Below are 18,172 nucleotides of genomic sequence, written 5' to 3'. Positions count from 1 at the left end.
CCTCCCGAGTGCTGGGATTAAAGGCGTGTGCCACCACGCCTGGCTTCACATAGAATTTTTGATGGATATCCTTCCATTCTTTTTCTGTAGACTTTAATGATATTACATGATTTTGCTTTTCTTCATGTAATTGTAGTACTAATAACCATTGGTTTTCATGACTACACAAGTGCTTTAGCAAGTAAAGCATAATTTAGTTGTTTATTTTTACCATTTTTAAGACAAATGTCTTGTTTAGGGGAAGTAGCCAGTAGTTGATAAGTGGGTGATGCTCTTATTTCAGGGGACATACAATGCCTAATATTTCCTAACAGTAGCACAAACCACTGTTAGTCTCAGCTTTGTTGCAAAAACCATGTAAGATGCTATGATTTCTTTATGGGTGTGCATGTATTTATATGTTTGTATATATGTCTGTGCAAATGTGGAGGATAAAGGTTGACTTCAGGTGTCTTCTTCAGTTTCTCTAGACCTTATTATCATCATCATTTTTTTTAAAGTTTTTATTTATTTATTTGAGAGCGACAGACACAGAGAGAAAGACAGAGGGAGAGAGAGAGAATGGGCGTGCCAGGGCTTCCAGCCTCTGCAAACGAACTCCAGACGCGTGCGCCCCCTTGTGCATCTGGCTAACGTGGGACCTGGGGAACCGAGCCTCGAACCGGGGTCCTTAGGCTTCACAGGCAAGCGCTTAACCGCTAAGCCATCTCTCCAGCCCATCATCATCATTTTTTAAAGATAGGCCCTCACACTGATTGTTCACCATTTCTGCTAGACCTGCTAGCCAGAAAACCTGAGGGATCCTTTTGTCTCCACCTCCTTAGCCCTGGGTTATGGGCATGTACCACCATGTCTAGTGTGGTGGTTTGATTCAGGTGTCCTCCATAAACTTAGGTGTTCTGAATGCCAGGATCCCAGCTGATGGTGATTTGGGAATTAATGCCTCCTGGAGGCAGTGTATTGTGGGGGCAGGCTTATGGGTGTTATAGGCAGCTTCCTCTTGCCACTGTTTGGCACACTCTCCTGCTGCTGTGTTGTCTACCTGATGTTGGTCAGGAGGTGATGTCCACTGTCTGCTCATGCCATTGTTTTCCACTGCCCTCATGGAGCTTCCCCTAGAGTCCGTAAGCCAAAATAAACGCATTTTTCCTCCCACACAAGCTGCTCTTGGTCAGATGTAATCTGCCAGCAATGTGAACCTTACTGCAGCACCTAGCATTTTATGAAGGGCTGGGTATCTGAATTTAGGTTGCATGACACACCTTTTGACCACTGAGCCATCTTCCCAGATACCCCCATTTTGAATGTTCCTAAAAATTATGACAACATTCCAACATATAAAAAAATAATTATTCAAGTTCAAAATCGAGGTTGTCTTTATAAGAGAAAAATCAATAATTAACTAAAGCCATAATATTTAAATATTAAAAAAAACTAAAGCCATAATATTTAAATATTTTAAAAATATTTTTATTTATTTATTAGAGAAAGAGAGAGAAAGAGAATGGGTGCAGCAGGACGTCTGGCACACAGACTCTAGGCTCATGCACTTCCATGTGCATCTGCTTATGTGGGATCTGGAGAATTGAACTCGGGTCCTTAGGCTTCACAGGCAAGCGCCTTAACCACTAAGCCATCTCTTCAGCCCATAAAGCCATAATAGTTTAATTTATTTTAAATTTTATATATATATATATATATATATATATATATATATATATACCCTTAACAAGGTAGGTTCATCTTAATTTTATGTCCTATGATGAGTACTAAATATTCTATCTTGTTCTGGGCATTTGTGTATATATGTAGTATATAAATTGCTCAAACAGCATTTTGATTCTAAGTTATTGGGAGAGAAGTTTCTCAATAATGAAATAGAATGGTTCAGGAAAGTCTTTTTCTAAGTTTGTAAAACAACTTATAATATTAATAAAACCTAGTGTCCCTGTTTAGACTGGGCTTTGCAAGCATGCTACACAAAGCTTTCAGCACGAGTTGAGAAATGTGGTGTGCAAAGTCATGCTGGATGCCATTGTCAGTGTTCTCTTTCTCTTCATCACTTTCCCTCCCACCTCCTGTGCATCTCCATCCCTCTCACACTTTAGGAATCCAAGACAGGGGAATCTTGTTCATGGATTTATTAACTGAGTATTTATTACTTTAGAGTTTCTGTCAGTGTGTCATATCACATTGACAAAATTTTATTTAGAATTTAATGACAATTCCATTCTCTTTACCTCTTGGGATTGATGTGTATTTCCTCTACAGCATTTCCCCATCTGGTAATGAGGTTCTGGAAAACACAATGTGTCACTGGAATGCATCCTCCTGGTTCATAGGTGTTGCTGATTTATGATGTGTATATATACAAAATAGAAAGTAACACATGCAAGCCCCATGATTGTCAGGTCCTATAGGACAATGACGTGAGCTGACCTAAATGTTAAAGTTACACTTGGACCTTCTTCCCAGCACCGTGATGACTTGAGGACACATTGCTTCAGAACTAACAGGTACTGGTATGTCCTGAGCCTTGATTTTGGGCTTGAGCTTGCCTTTGTCCTGGAAGGTTTCCTGTGGTCTGACCATTAAATGCTTCTCCGTTGAAGATACCATTGTCTCTGGGAACCTGATCACATCATTTATAACTCTGCTGTGCATGTCAGTTCCTTGCCCCCCCTTCATGTAGGAGCTTGATCTGCCTTTTTCCTCAAAAATGTATTCCATTATTCTACTCACTGCAAGTTATTAGGGTTCTTTCCTTCCTTTTTTTTTTGCCATATGTACCAAAGGTCTACTAAACCCCTCTCATTGCTTCCAGTTGCTTATTCTCTGGAGTTACTGTTGTGCCCCCCAGACTCTGAAAATGCCACCGGGGATCCACTGATGGTCTTTTCTTAGCCCTTCATTTGTCCTCTGAATGACATCTCCATTATTATTGATTTTAAAGTTTTCACTTTTTAGTTACATACAGTTTTAGGCATCATTGTGGCATTTCAAACATTATTATTATTTTTTTTTTTTTTGAGGGAAGGTGTGTTTTGAGGTAGGATCTCACTCTAGTCCAGGCTGACTTGGAATTAACTATGGAGTCTCAGGGTGGCCTTGAACTCATGGCGATTCTCCTACCTTTGCCTCTCGAGTGCTGGGATTAAAGGTGTGTGCCACCACTCCTGGCTCATAATTTGTTTTAATTGATTCTCCTTTCCCCTCATCTCTTCTGTTTCTCTGTCCCTGCTTGTGTGCCCCCTTCAGTTTACATGTCACCTGAGCCTTTCATCCTCCCCCATCCCCTTCCTATCATGTCTCATTACCCACTCATGGACACCTATATAGTATTTTAGATTTCACCCACATTTGCCCCCGTGCCCATGGACATATACGCAAACATCACAAGCTAGAATGCATGTGTGAGAGAAAGCACACAGGGCTGGGGCATTTCTGAGTTTGGATCACCTCACTTAATGGGGTCTTTCTGGATCCATCTATTTTCCTGCAAATTTCATCATTTCTTTTTCTTTACTGCTGAGTAAAATTCCGTTGTGTATATGGAGCACGTTTTCACGATCCAGTCATATGTTGATGGACATCAGGGCTAAAAATCGCATTTCCTTGCAACTGTGAGTGGAGCAGTGATAAACAGATGAGCAAGGGTCTCTGTGGTAGGATGGCCTCCTTTGAGTATATGCCCAGGAGTGGCATGGCTGTGTCATTTGGAAGTTCTAGTTCTAACTTTCTAGGAACCTTCCATTTCCATGATGGCTGTACTAGTTTGCATCCTCACGCCCCCATCCTTAACATCCCTTAAAGTCTTTGCCTCCTTCCCTTCTGGGACATTGCTGGTTGGCCTGCAGACGTGGCAAGGACTTCTATATTCTGGAATTTGAGTAATTTATGCTGCTTCTCCCACCTCTGCTGTTTTCTCTTACTTTTTTCCTCCCTATATCTGAGCCCACCAACTAGCCTGAGCCCCGGATAGCTTTCATGCTTGGCCTGCATGGTTCTTTAGTTATAATTAGTTGGTAAGATGTAAAATCAGGAGATTTTGCAAAAGTCTGATCTCTAGCTTTCCTCTGGGAAAAAACCAAACAAAACAACAACAACAACACAAACACAGCAGCTGCTACTGGGAAGCAGCTTCCCTAGAGAGAAGACAAACACTCCCCAGATCACCAAATGTGTCCACCACAGTGTTAGTGTCTGTCTGGCCTTCATTTCTTCACTCACCTGCTGTGACCTCCCACCTGCAGTGTTAGAGCCCTGAGGCGCTCTTCCCTAGGTCCTTTTTCCTCTCGAGGCAGAGCTGGTGTGTCTCTGTCTCCCTTTCCCATCTACTACTGTGCCTGGCTCAGTATAATAGTGACTCAGAAAAACACTGAGACGAATGAAAGCCTCCATTTAGCTGGAGCCTGTCTCTAAGCATCCGGGTGCTCTGTCCATACCTGATACAGAAGTCTGCCTATTGAGTGTATTTTGAGTGAGATATTTTTGTTTGGGGTAAGGAAAGCTACACCGTGGCTTTACAGATCATTAAATCCAATTTCATGTTACATAAAAGAAATCTGAGGCACATGCAGAAAAAGTGACTTGCCGAGGGCAACAGAGTAATTAATGGTGAGCCTGGACTGTGAGTCATAAGAATAATGTGTTTGTACAGCACATTTTATAGGTTACTAAGCACTTCAGCCCATACTCATTTCTATCTGGGGTACTGGGAGTACGCCCTTCGCTGTTTTATACAGCTAAAGAAACTCAAACATGGAAAGTAGAGTGGTTCACCTGAGGCGACCGAACCCGTGAGTGCAGACACGGTGAGCCGCACCATTTGATGTCAAGTTCAGGGTTCTTCCTGTGGGTTTCTTCTGACTCTGACTTTTTTAGTCCTCTTAAGCTACTCTTGTGTTAGGTTTTCAATGACATGTCTCTTCCCTTCATACCTTCACTTCAAAGTCAGAAAGCTGAGGTGTCTTCATTTATTTTTTTAATGGCCAGGCCCAGTAGAGGTAACAATAATTGTTATAAGCGAGGGGCTAAATTACTGACTCGCCAGCCTTCCTAGCCTCGTGCAGAAAGACATTCACTCCCCGCTCCCTTGGCAGGGGGTAGTGAGGTTTGTAGCAGGAATCCATGTACATGGTCCTGCTCCTTACATGAGTGACCCTGCTGTGACCGCCTACCTTCAGTGTGAAGGACTCTGAGATGCTCTTCCCTAGGTCCTGTTTTCTCATGGGCAGAGCAGGTGTGTCTCTGTTTCTTTTCCCAGTCTACTACAGTGCCTGGCTCATTACAATCATCCCTCTCATGAGTGAAAGTCTCCATTTGGTTTGAGTGTGGTCTCTAAGCATCCGAGGGCTCTGTCCATACCTGATACGGAAGTCCTTATAACTACTTCATGGCATTCTCGGCTTAATGAGCCTCAGGAAGACAACATCTTGTGGTATGTTGTCTTCCCCCTTAGAGCTTTTGAGGATCTGCAGCTGAACTGTCAGTACATAGGTCACTACTGAGCAAATGAAAGTGTATTTAGTCTAAACTGAGTTGTGATGTAAGTCTGTGCTAGCTGCTGCACTTCAGACACTCAGACTGACAACAAACACTACCACAGGCTCAGTTTTGCTTTTCGCCAACATGGATTGAATGCAGGACCCCATGCATGCATCGCATTTTTTCTATTTATTTTATGTTGAAATGATAGTATTTTGTTTATACTGGGATAACTAAAATATATAATTAAAAATATTTTATTTTTATTTATTTATTTGACAGAGAAATATGGAGAGAGAGAGACTGAGAGAGAGAGAATGGGTGTTCCCAAAATATATTATCAAGGGCTGGAGAGATGGCTTAGTGGTTAAGGTGCATGCCTCCAAAGCCAAAGGACCCAGGTTTGAGTCCACAGGACCCATGTTAGCCAGATGCACAAGGTGGCGCATGCATCTGGAGTTTGTTTGCAGTGGCTGTGCCCATTGTCTTTCTCTTTCTCTCTCTCTTTGTCTACCTGCCTATTTCTGTATATCTCTCTCAAATAAATAAAAATAAAATATTATAAAAATATATTACTAAAATTAATTTATTATCTTTTTCTTTGTGTAAATGTAGGTACTAAGATTTTTTAAAAATTTATTTATTTAGTATTTTTATTTAATTATTTATTAATGAGCAGAGAGAGAGACAATGATATAGAGAGAATAGGCACAACAGGACCACTTGTCACTGTAAACAGAGTCCAGATGCATGCGCCCCTTTGTGCATCTGGCTTTACATGGGTACTGGGGAATTAAACCCAGACCAGCAGGCTTTGCAAGCAAATACCTTCAACCACTGAACCATCTTCACAATTCAATTTATTCATTTATTTTAAATATTGTTTTTATTATACTAAGAAATTTTAAATTACATTATATTTCAGTTGTACAGTGCAGGTCTGGAGGCAGGGCTTTCTTGCCTGGATAATTCTAAAGAATAAATTTTTAATTCATTTAACAAATATTCACCTAAATGAGACCTAAATGGAGCTGGGGCCTTCTATATTGTGGTGATTTGATTCAGGTGTCCCCCATAAACTTAGGTGTTCTGAATGCTAGGTTCCCAGCTGATGAAGATTTGGGAACTAACACCTCCTGGAAGGAGTGTATTGTTGGGGGCAGGCTTATGGATATTAAAGCCTATTTCCCCTTGCTAGTGTTTGGCACACTCTCCTGTTCCTGTTGTCCACCTAATGTTGGTGAGGAGGTCATGTTCACCCTCTGCTGATGCCATTGTTTTCCCCTGCCGTCATGGAGCTTTCCCTGGAGTCTGTAAGCCAAAACAAACCTTTTTCCCCCACATGGTGCTCTTGGTCGGGTGATTTCTGCCAGCAATGCAAACCTGACTGCAACATATATCAAATTTATTAAACTCATGAGTAATTTTATCCATCTCTCAAATTATTTCTTTCCTATGGATGAGTCTTATTCATGAAGATTGGGCTTTTCTTTCATCATTATTATTATTATTATTATTGTGGTACGGTCTCACTGTAGCTCAGGCTGACCTGGAATTCACTGTGTAGTCTCAGGGTGGCCTCGAACTCTTGGCGATCCTCCTACCTCTGCCTCCCTAGTGCTGGGATTAAAGGTGTATTCCACCACGCCTGGCTTGGGCTTTCTTTTTATATTGAATCATCTATATAAAACTCTTGTCAAGAAAAAAAAAATAGGCTAATGGGGATATGGATTCCCCCTTGCTATTATTGAAGAGTCGTTTTGCAATGGTGATGTGAAGCAGAAATATTTTCATTTCTGCCAAGAAGATGTCAGTGGGCATGAGGGTCTATCAGGATTTCTTCAGTGTCTTCTTAGCTGGGGAGGAGACTGTGGACCTGGCAGTGTACTGGAGTGACGAAGTTCTGTTCTCACAGCGGAGCTTTACAAAGGTGTATTTCAAGCCAGTGAGGGAAAGGTGGGCTAGCATTTCAGGGCTCAGTCAACCCAGTGCTGCCCACAGCTTGCTCTTCATCTGCGTCCGCGCAGTTGTACGCTTCACTGACAGCGAGGCTGGGAAGCACGAAGACGTTATGGAGGGAGGGCTAAAGTATTAGGGGAGAAAGATTTCTTTTAAACAATAATTCTGGAATAATTTTTGTTTGTTTTGAAAGAAAATTTTGCTATATACAGTAAGGAACAGTAAAGGTTGGTCTGAAACTTACTATGTAGCCTGGATATGGGTAAATTTTGGTCATGTCTCAGGATGGTTTGTTATTACTTTGTCAGTAGCTCTCTCATATTTAGACTTCTGATAACTCTCAGAAATAACTTCTTTCTAAGTTGTAGGCTTTTCAAAAGGTACATAGCAGTGCTAGAAATCGAGCTCAGTGGTAGAGCATTTGTCTTGCATCCACAAGGCCCTGCGTTCAATCCGTGATACTGCAAAACAAATAAAATAAGTGGAAGTCCAAGAAGTTTAAGATCACTAAGTCCCCTTAGTCACTTCGCTGAGCCTCCCTTATGTTGAATTTTACTTTGTGTCCTTATCTAAGCTACTTGCCAAATGCTTAAAGGAAAGGATTTTAGGGTACAAATTTATTTGCAGGTGATGAGTACACTTGTAACTTTAAAGGTCATGATGAGATAAATGTCACAGAAAGCCCACACCTATGAGCTCAAACAAATATTTACAGATTTTATCAAAATTCCATTAAAAGCTGTGAGGTCCTTGGCTCCCTGTGGTTACAAAAGGTTAAGTTACAGCGAAAGCCTCTTTAGCTTTCTGCCTGATTTACCTAATGCCTCTGCCATACAGTCTTTCCTCTATGACTTTTCCTGGAACGTGTACAGTGAGAAGCCATACTATTGTTACTAACCTCTGCTGTTTCATTTTTTAAAAAAATCTAATTTTAAGGTGTGATGACATCTTGCTAACTAGTGTCATTGTACATATGTAAAAATGAAATACAGGAAAAATATACTAGACTGCTTAGTGGAATAGAAATAAGTGGAACATGAACTGTCCTTTTAAAGTAGAGTGCTAAATATGTGAGAAACAAAAGCCATTGACTTCCCATGCACCTTGCTAGTGAGGAAGCTGTGATCAGTGGTGGCAAAATGGCTACATTAAGGACACAGTGATAGCTAGAGGTGGTGCCTGCACTAGACTTGTGCCATTTTCTTTGCCAGTTTGCAAATTTGATTACGCCATGTAGTGTATTCACACTTCTGCATATAACTGTTATTCTACACATGTTAACCCTGTGGTCTAGCCATTCTACACCCAGGATCTCTGTGAGGGTTTCTTGCCACCAAGAGACATGGAGTATGTTCCTCATAGCAGCAGTGTTCTCTCTATTGGAAGGGAGTAGGAGGAAGGAAGGAAAGAAGGAAAGAAAATCTGAAATTTCAATTTGTAATAGAATGGATAAAGATAATATAGTCACACAATAGACTATTACATGGCAACTTAAAAAAAAACCTTCTGATTAGTGAAGCAACATAGATAAAATTTAAAACGCATATTGCTGAGAAAAAGTTCATAGACATGACATTATGGAAAGTACTTCTGTTATTTTTATGTGATTTTTAAGCCCCATAAGCACCCAGACCATTTCCTGCATCTGTATCTGCAGCATCTAGCACTTTACCCAGCTTATAATGGCTCAAGGTGTCTTTATTTTTCATGGAGGGAGGATATGATGTGAAAAGGACTAGTATTTTTTTAATGACAAAAATACCAAGAAATGTAAGGAATAATACTTTAATTCTCATGTATTAATCGTAGAGCATAGCATATAGAAACTAGAAATGCTGGGCTGGAGAGATGACATGGTGGTTAAAGTTGCTTGGCTGCAATGCCTGCCAGCCTCAGGTTCAATTCCCCAGTTCCCATGAAAAGCCCCATGTGCAAAGTGGCTCACGCATCTGAAGTTCCTTTGTAGTGGCTGGAGGCCCTGGAATGTCCATTCTCTGTCTCTCTCCCTTTGCAAATGAATAAATAAATGAGAGAGAGAGAGAACAGGAAGCAAAATTGTTACCACAATATTCATTGTAACAATATGTAGCTAGGCACAACTATGGCAAGATGATGGTGATATCTTAGAATATATTTTTTAAAAGTACTTTATTTTTATTTATTGGAGGGGGGAGGGTCCAGCCACTGCAAATCCAGACACATGTGCCACCTTGTGCAGCTGGTTTACATGAGTTCTGGGGAATTGAACCTGGGTCCTTAGGTTTTGCAGGTAAGAGCCTTAACCACTAAGCCATTTCTTCAGCCCTGGGACAAGACTTTTATTCTGTCCTTGACTTAGGTAGCTGTCCCTATCAGGTGGCTAAGAGGCAGTCTGAAGGCCACAGAGCTGCAAGAAGCTTCCATAGGATCTGGGTGGAAACCATAGTGAGTCCAAAGCCTCCTGGGGAAGTCTGGCAGTGTTCCCATGTTCCAGGCCTGCTGGCCTGAGCAGCCTGTCCTCCAGATGCATGTGCCACCTTATGCATCTGGCTTTACGTGGGTACTGTAGATTTGAACCCAGGTCCTTAGGCTTTGCAAGCAAGCACCTTAACTGCTGAGCCATCACTCCAGCTCCAGCCTGTCCTTTGGAATCTACCACATTGTCCAAGTGTAGACACCTGCTAGCCTAAGCATGTGGGATATACTTGGGGATAAAATCCTCCTTACACAGCCCTCATACAGAAAGAACTCCAGCCCAGAATTTCTAGTCTATACCTAAACCAACACTGAGTAAAAGAACAGCCTTATTTTAATCAAATTCCAAAACAAGGGACACAGTGTCAGGTCTGGGCTCAGCAGAGGATGCATGTGTATGTGTGTAGAAGACTTGTTTCCCAAAATACCAAAGGGAGCAAGATGGCCAAAGTGGCCTCTCACTTTCCTAGAAGCCGCCCCACAGGCGGCTACTTGGTCCAGCTGACTTTGGGGATATCGTAGTGCTCTGTGAGAGTGTCCAGGTGTCTGTTGAAGTCCTCTGCTCTCTGTCTGGGTTTTGGATGCTTTCTTCAGGATTCTTTCCATTTGCCACTTCTCCTGCATCTTCTCCAAGGCCGCCTGCGCCAGGGTCTGCTTGTCCAGACAGTGCCTCTTCTCCTCGCTCTTCTTGCTCGTTCCCATAGCTTCCAGAAGCTTCGCCTTGTCCTTGTCCTCCTCCTTCTTTCGCTTAGTTAAGCCGAGCTCCGCGACGCCTTTCAGCTTCAGAGGTCCCTTTTGGATCTGTTTGTAGGCTTCCATAGCACGTAAGCAGTCGGGGGACAGACTCTAGAATATTTTTTTAATAGACCCAGCTAACAGAACCTATGCTTTGGCCCCAGAATTAACTTAAATGTGATATCAAGAAGATGCAGTAGCTTCCTCTACATTTTTGCCCTCAGTGGAGATGTAACAGGAGCCTTGGGGTTCCTTGCCAATACACCAGTATGCACTAACACATCAATAAATTTGTGGTATCCACGGATTCTTGTCTTATGAATTTAGAGAATTAAAATCCATAGACCAGAGGGTAAGAGTTAGAGAGTCTCATTAGATAAAGAGAAGGAAGGAAAAGGAAGTACAGAGAGCTCCTGGCATGTGGAAGGCAGGAGGAGGTAGAGAGCCCATGTGGGAGTAGGGGTCCCCCCATTTCAGCCCAGCCAGACTGAGATGAAGAGAGCCAACCAGAGCAGCGACCTGGAGGTTCAGAAGAGATGAACAGCCAAGAAGAGGCCATTGCCCACCTGGTAAGCCTCTATTTGTAATCTTACTGTGGTGGACTTTACTCTCAAACTCCGATAAATCTGAGAGAGAGAGAGCTGATTGGTCTGGGCTCTGTGGGCTGGCTCAGGGAGCGGTCAGCACGCCTGAGGAAGGGGAAGAGAGCTTATTCGATGAGACTGGATCAGATGCTGACTTCCAGTTCTGCTGCAGCAGGCGATGTTCTTTCGGGCCCTCTCCTAACAGGCTATCTAAAAATAAAGCTACCTGACAATTCCCCCACATCCCTGTTCTCTTAAATCCTCTTAACTCCTTCTGATGTCTTTCTCAACAGAATAGGTGGGGAGTTGATTGGTCAGACTAACTGGTTAGGTTCTTTCTCTGGAGGGTTTCGGCCTTAGGGTGGAGCTAAAATGGGTGGAAGAAGGCATTCTCCTTTGCTATCACCACTACCCTTCCTTTCCTGAAAGTGGTGAGCTTGCGGTACAGAAATGAATTAATTCTTCAGTCTACTTTACTTTCTTTCTTTTTCTAATGCCCAGGAAGGCAGATCTTATCCCTTAGGGGTTCCGTGGAGTTCACTAGCACTCTTGAAAAGTAGGGCCACCCCTACCATGCCATAATCACCAAACATGACCACTTCTTTTGGGCATTTTATTCTCTTGTCCTGCAACTTTCCTACCAGAAAGGTGGGATATTAGATCAAGATAGGGTTTTTAAATTGCAGCTCTCCTGACCAAATGCTACCCCTCTATAACAACATATCCCTTCATCCATCTTCATGACCTTCCTTCTCCTACTATTTGTACCCCATCGGTGGATAAGGCACGGCTACCAGCTATTCTGGAAGTTTAGCCCACTAAGAAACTCCTTGAGATCAAAGAAGAGACACATAGGTTTGAAAAAAATTTGTGATGTTCATTACAGATCAGTTAGGCCTCCTGAATTTGAGTCTTCTGGGAGCAGGGGACAGACATCTGTCAGTCTGTAGTCGCCTGTGGAAGCTCTGGGCTGCTGATCCGCAATTAACGTAGCCTTGTGGTGTGGAATGCAGGTTTATTTCTTCCTTCAGCCTTTACTGGCATGATTTCCATTCTCCTACGGTATGGGGGAGGGGTATCATATCAGCCTGGTGAGAAGACACGGTCTGAACAATAAATGTTGATAGGAAAAAACATTAGAGGAAATTATTTTGTATTAAGGCATTGGTGAAATCCTGAACGGGTAATGTTGAGCTACGAAAAATCTGTTGTCCTTTATATTGACCTGTGCTGCCTTTTCAGAAGTTTATCAGTATTAGTTCCCAAGTGTGTTATTTTTCATCTTGATTTTCGTGTGTTCAATGTTTTCCCATTATTTCAATCTCTAATATATGCAGCTTTTAAAAAAAATCCCTGACGCCTACCGGAAATGCTTCATTTTTTACCTCAGGGAAAACTGAAGGCTAAATGTTCTTTCCTTTCTTGCTGATCTTATCTGCCCAGTACACATATTTTGACCCCTTGTCCTCTTACTGAACACTGGGACTTTTCAGAGACCAAGTGCCCTTGCCAACTGGACTTGAATTTCAGGTCTTACCCTGTTATGAGGTTGAGCATGTATGAGATCAACTGATACAATGTCATGAGGGGGGAAGAATCTGACCAAGAATTTCAACCAACTTTTTGTGTGTGAGGTTCCTCCAAGACACGCAGGTTAATTTATTTGGGATGCATATATCAGTTTTGAATGGCTTCATTCTTGTCTCCTTGCTTACTTGTACCAAACCTACTGCTGAGTCAAATCCCAGAATACCCACTGGATTGCTTCCTTCTAAATCCCATCGGTGAGCTGAAATCTTCCATTACTGGCAAATGTTACAAATTCTAAAAAGTCTTAGAAATTTGTTTTTATCTTTTCAGACTTGCATGAGAGTTATTCTTGATTTAATATCTATCTGTGACTAGATATGGTGAGGTCAGGGGGAAAAAAATCTCTTTTGTTAAAAAAAAAAAACCTTGAAAGCGGTGACTTTAAATTATATATTTTTTAATGAATTTAATTTTTTTACAAAGATTATAGTTTTATATTCTTTCTCCCCCAGCCCCCATTTCCCCGAGGTCCCTCTTCAGCAGGGTTACTGGTGTTCACTGCAGGGTAATCAGGCCGTATGCAGACAGCATTGTCCTGGGCTTGAGAGCCTTCTAACCTCCTGTCTCTTCACTGCTTGCCTTTAGTTTAACTCGGCCGCCAAGCTGCTCATAGAGTGGGATAAGCCTCCGGGGCCAGCGGCCGATGCTGTAGAATGTACGGCCGCAGCAGCCCCCAGCAGCACTGCCCCCAAGCACCCCGACACCAAGAAGAACACCAGAAAGCGGCACTCCTTCACCTCCCTCACCATGGCCAACAAGTCCTCCCAGGCGTCCCAGAACCGCCACTCCATGGAGATCAGCCCCCCGGTTCTCATCAGCTCCAGCAACCCCACGGCCGCGGCGCGCATCAGCGAGCTGTCCGGGCTCTCCTGCAGCGCCCCTTCTCAGGTAGGGCCTGGGGCTGCGCCCAGCGGGAAGATGAGAAGGGTGTCTTGAGTGTGTCCACTCACAACTAGCAGCTTAGTTATTTCAGAGGGAATGCTAGAACGTGCAGGATAGGTTAAATAATGCTTTCAGCAACATTCACTTGATTTTACAAAACCCCACAGCGCTACCTTGAGACATCGTGCCAAGTAAAAGTTTATCTCCACCCAAACTGACTGGGCACTAGTTGGAACTGAGGCTCCTTCCACCTTGAGACTGGCTGCTGTGTCAGAGGTGTGGAAGAAGAAGAGAGAGAATGAAAAGAAATATTCAAGTTAGACACCGACTTGGAATTTATTAAAACTCAGTAGTTCAAGACTTTGGACAGTAGCTGTGGCTGAGGTGATAACTCAGCTGGTAATGTGCTTCCCTCACAAGCGCGAGGGCTAGATTTCTGCCCCCAGTTCCCGCATAAGGGCCATGTGTAAGCCCAGCACCCGGGAGGCAGAGACAGACGACCCCTGAGGCTGATTAGCTGGTCTCTCTAGCCTAATTGGTGAGGTGCAGGCCAGTGAGACCCTGACTCAGAAAGAGGTAGATGGTGTGCCTGTGGGTAACACTTTGAGTCCTGACCTCCACACGCATGCATGCATGTAAAACAAAAATGGAAAATTGCTGCACATTATTTGTGAATAAAATGACTGTCTTCACTCATTTGGCAAATGTTTATTGGACACCTAATTATTAAACCCTTCTGGGCACAGTGTGTATTAAGATACATAGGACATAGGACTTCTCTGTTAGGCTTCATTCTGGTACATAAAATAAGCTCAATTATGGCCCTTTCCCTTAGGGAAAGGATTGCTGTCATTATCCAGTCAGATGACAGTTGTGGTTCTCTTAGCCTCAAGGCCAAAGGCCATATCCAAGCAGGAGGAACTGATTTCTAGTCTGGTGTAATTTTTCGAAGTAGGGTCTCATTCTAGCCCAGGCTGACCAGGAATTCACTATGTAGTCTCAAGATGGCCTCGAACTTACAGTGATCCTCCTATCTCTGCCTCCCAAGGGCAAGATTATAAGTTAAAAGATTAAAAGTTAAAGATTAAAGGCATGTGCCACCATGCCCAGCTTGTGTAATATTTTTAAAATTTTATTTTTTATTCTATAATATAGATTTTAAAAATAATTTATTTATTCATTTCCATTGTGTGTGTATTGAATGGGAATCCACCCAGACTCTTGCTGCTGCACACAAATGCCTCTCTGGCTTTAAGTGGTTGGCAGGGGAATTGAACCAAGGCTGGCAGATCTTGCAAGCAAGTGCCTTTATTTGCCCAGCCCCTCCACAGCATTAAGGGTTTTTCCTCTCTTAAAATATAAAAATGAGGTGCTGAAGAGATGGTTTAGCAGTTAAAGCGTTTGCTTGCAAAGCCTAATGACCTGGGTGCTATTCCCCAGTACCCATGAGAAACCAGAGTGGCACGTGCATCTGGAGTTGATTTGCAGTGGCTAGAGGCCCTGGCACACCCATTCTCTTTCTTTTTCTCTCTCTGTCTCTCTGCTTGCAAATAAATAAATAAAATATTTTATATATATATATATATATTGCATATATAAAAATTATGTTCTATTAAAGAAAAAAAAGGAAAGAAACATATAGTTCTGATCCCACAGAAGTTCACACAGGTTAATAAGTGCTTACATAATATCGCAAAATAAAAATCTATAATATAGTTTTGGCATTCCTTGCCCATTTTCTTACTAATTTAGGGCTGTTCCTTTGGATTCATACTACATGGTAGAAAGTAAATGCATCCACTCTCTGAAGGGGATTGTGGGATTTTTGGCTGTTTTCATAGGTAATAAGTCACAGAACATTTTATATCCATGAGAAAAATATAGGATACATACATAGATGATACACAGACACACATAAACAGACTTTTAACATAAGTACAGCAAAGACAGGGGACTGCTTTGTTCACAGTTAGCACCACATGTGGTGTACATGGAGAGCACTCAACAAAGATCGTTGAATGGATGAGTCAGTTGATAAGTGGGTAGAGGGAGAAACCCTGTCATCTTACATGTAACCGATCATCCTGTGTGAAACCTAGACATGTGTTTTAATCATTGCACAAAGCTGGATTGCAGATCAGAGGAAAATGTACCAAATGAGGTAAATTCAAAACAGATTTTTGAGTGAAGTTCTGAAGAAGGGGTTTCATCAATATCACTGATGGACAACTGAATCATTCTGACCGACTTCTTCAACTCTGTGATTTGTCATTGGCGCAATGAGATTTTCTTGACTTAAAAATCAGGCTTTTGCAAAACATAGTGACAACACTGAATGGGAAGAGCTTTAAAAGAGTAGACTATTGTTTTTGGAAGTAGAGAAACTTAAGGGAAAAAGAGATAAGCTGAGCAGTTATGTATTCTGTGGAGACCTCATCAGCCAGATGTGAGCACGAGTGACATGGTCGCACTAAAGCCAAGAGTGGGGACTACAAAAGTGGAGTGATTTCTGTTTGGGTCTGAGCAGCTTGGAAACAAGGCTCTTTCTGTGTTCCCTTAAAACAGTTTCCCCTTCCACTCCTCCCCCCCACCCCCCTTATAACAGTTGGTTCTGTTTGCAGTGGTAGTGTGTTGCCTCAGGGAGAAGCTATTTCTAGAAGAGGATGGGAGGTGTTTGAAGTGCTGCCTGGTTTCTCCCATCTAGGCTTACAGAAATCACTACTTATCTAGGGCACTGTGTGCGTTGGAGGGAACCACAGTCCACAAGAAAGTGTGCAGTGTGTGCAGCAAACGCTGACCTAGCCATGGAGATCAGTGCTTGTGGGAAGATGGCCCATGAGAGGCTGTTTAAAACAAGGCTACCCTTCTCCTCCTCACTGCAAAGGACAAACTGCAGATCTGTCTCTGGCTATTGGCCTGATCTGATTTACTTTTTATTTCCTCACACTTACCTTTAGCTTTAATTTTCTTTCTAGATTTTTCTCATCATGTGTTAATTACGAATAGATTTGGTTGCACTTATTAGAAAATCAAAAATAAAAGGCCCTATGACTAGGGATGTAGCTCGGTTGGTAGAGTACTTGGTCAGCATGCGTGAATCCCTAGGTTCAGTTCCCAGTGCTGTATAAACCAGATGTGGTGGTGTGATGATTCCTGTGTCCCAGCTCTAGGAAGGTGAAAACAGGGGGACCAGAAATTCAAGATCACAAAAATATCATATATAATGATACTTAAACCACGTTAATATTCATTTTTTCTTTCATCTAAATGAAACCTATAGATAGAGATATATGGGCAACTGACTGCTGGTGTGAGGGCACCACTAAGTGGCCAGGGAACACTGTTCCTTCCAGCGCCCATCCCCACCACGAGTCCCTGTCCTCACGGCGTTAGACGACACTCAGCGATCTCCCATCACATCCAGGTTCTCAGGCAACTGGATGGAAGGGGGCAAGGGCTTTCCTGCCAGTGTGTTTAGTGGCTCTTGAGGGAGGACTGAACTTTTACTCACATAAACTGGAAGAGAGCTTTTGCTCTGTGCAGGCAGATCACCGGCACCGATGTGTGGGTGTCTGTGACTATCAGCTCTGGAAGCACATGGTGGTGCGTGCAACCAAAATGTTTTCTTCACTCCTCTGACCACATCCATGGTCCTTTTGGGCTTCTGCCACCTGAAGAAGCACTTCGTCATAGCAAGCATTTCTGAGGTGTTTTTGTACTGCCAGGGGCCTCGGGGAGCAAGAAGACCTACCTGTCCTTTCCCTCCTGATTGCTGTCCTCTTTCCCCCCTTCGCTGGGCCTTTCTTGTACAGAAGACTGAGCTAACATTTGCTGTTTCATGAGCAAAATGAGTGCTGCGGAAATTGGCTTGTCCCTTTGTAGGACACTTGCCCATTTACTTCAGCTTCTGCTTTTCAGTCTTTCAGTGACTTCCTCTCTCCTTTGGCCTTCATGCCTCATGTTAAAATCGTGCCTCTAAGATGCTCAGTGCTTCCCCCTCCTCACCCGTGAAGGGAGAGACCTTAGGGAGCCACAAAGTAGACCAGGTCACTGTGAGTTCAAGGACAGCTCAACTCCTCATGAGGATCCAGACACAAGGGACTGATCCCAAGACCAGGAGATCACTAGCAGCTCATTATTTTTACTTCCACGTGGAAGCTTTAGAAACATGTCAGTTAACAAGGAAATCTTGCTGAGATATTTGTAGGAGGATCACTTGGAGTTCAAGCCCAACCTGGGCTACAGAATGAATTCCAGGTCAGCCTGGGCTAGAGGAAGGCCCTGCCTCAAACAAACAAACAAACAAACAAACAAAATTTGTTTCCCTGAGGAAACAAGGTACTGGCCAACCACATTGCTTCTATGCACATTGGAGGAAACACTCTTGTCTGTTCAGACCCCATGTCCCTTCCCCCCAGCTCACAGCTTAGCTTCTTGCCTTCTGTCTGATGGATCTGCCCTACAGCCCGAGTGAAATTGAT

General features: G+C 42.9%; 1 protein-coding gene and 1 pseudogene across 2 annotated transcripts in view; one reads left to right on the top strand and one right to left on the bottom strand.

The window, feature by feature from the left end:
* Sh3rf1 (SH3 domain containing ring finger 1) overlaps window positions 1–18,172 on the top strand; it is a 188,926-nt gene that overhangs the window by 132,085 nt on the left and 38,669 nt on the right. For both annotated transcript variants that reach the window (XM_045153740.1, XM_045153739.1), the window contains exon 5: window positions 13,395–13,697. In XM_045153740.1, the coding sequence (XP_045009675.1) occupies window positions 13,395–13,697 (303 nt within the window). The remainder of the gene's footprint in view (window positions 1–13,394; window positions 13,698–18,172) is intronic.
* On the bottom strand, window positions 10,382–10,719 carry LOC101618099 (annotated as a pseudogene).

This window comes from Jaculus jaculus, chromosome 1 (assembly GCF_020740685.1).
Source record: "Jaculus jaculus isolate mJacJac1 chromosome 1, mJacJac1.mat.Y.cur, whole genome shotgun sequence".
NCBI classification, from domain to species: Eukaryota; Metazoa; Chordata; class Mammalia; order Rodentia; family Dipodidae; genus Jaculus; species Jaculus jaculus.
The sequence above is the reverse complement of the archived record's forward strand: the minus strand, read 5'-3'. Positions and strand labels throughout refer to the sequence as shown.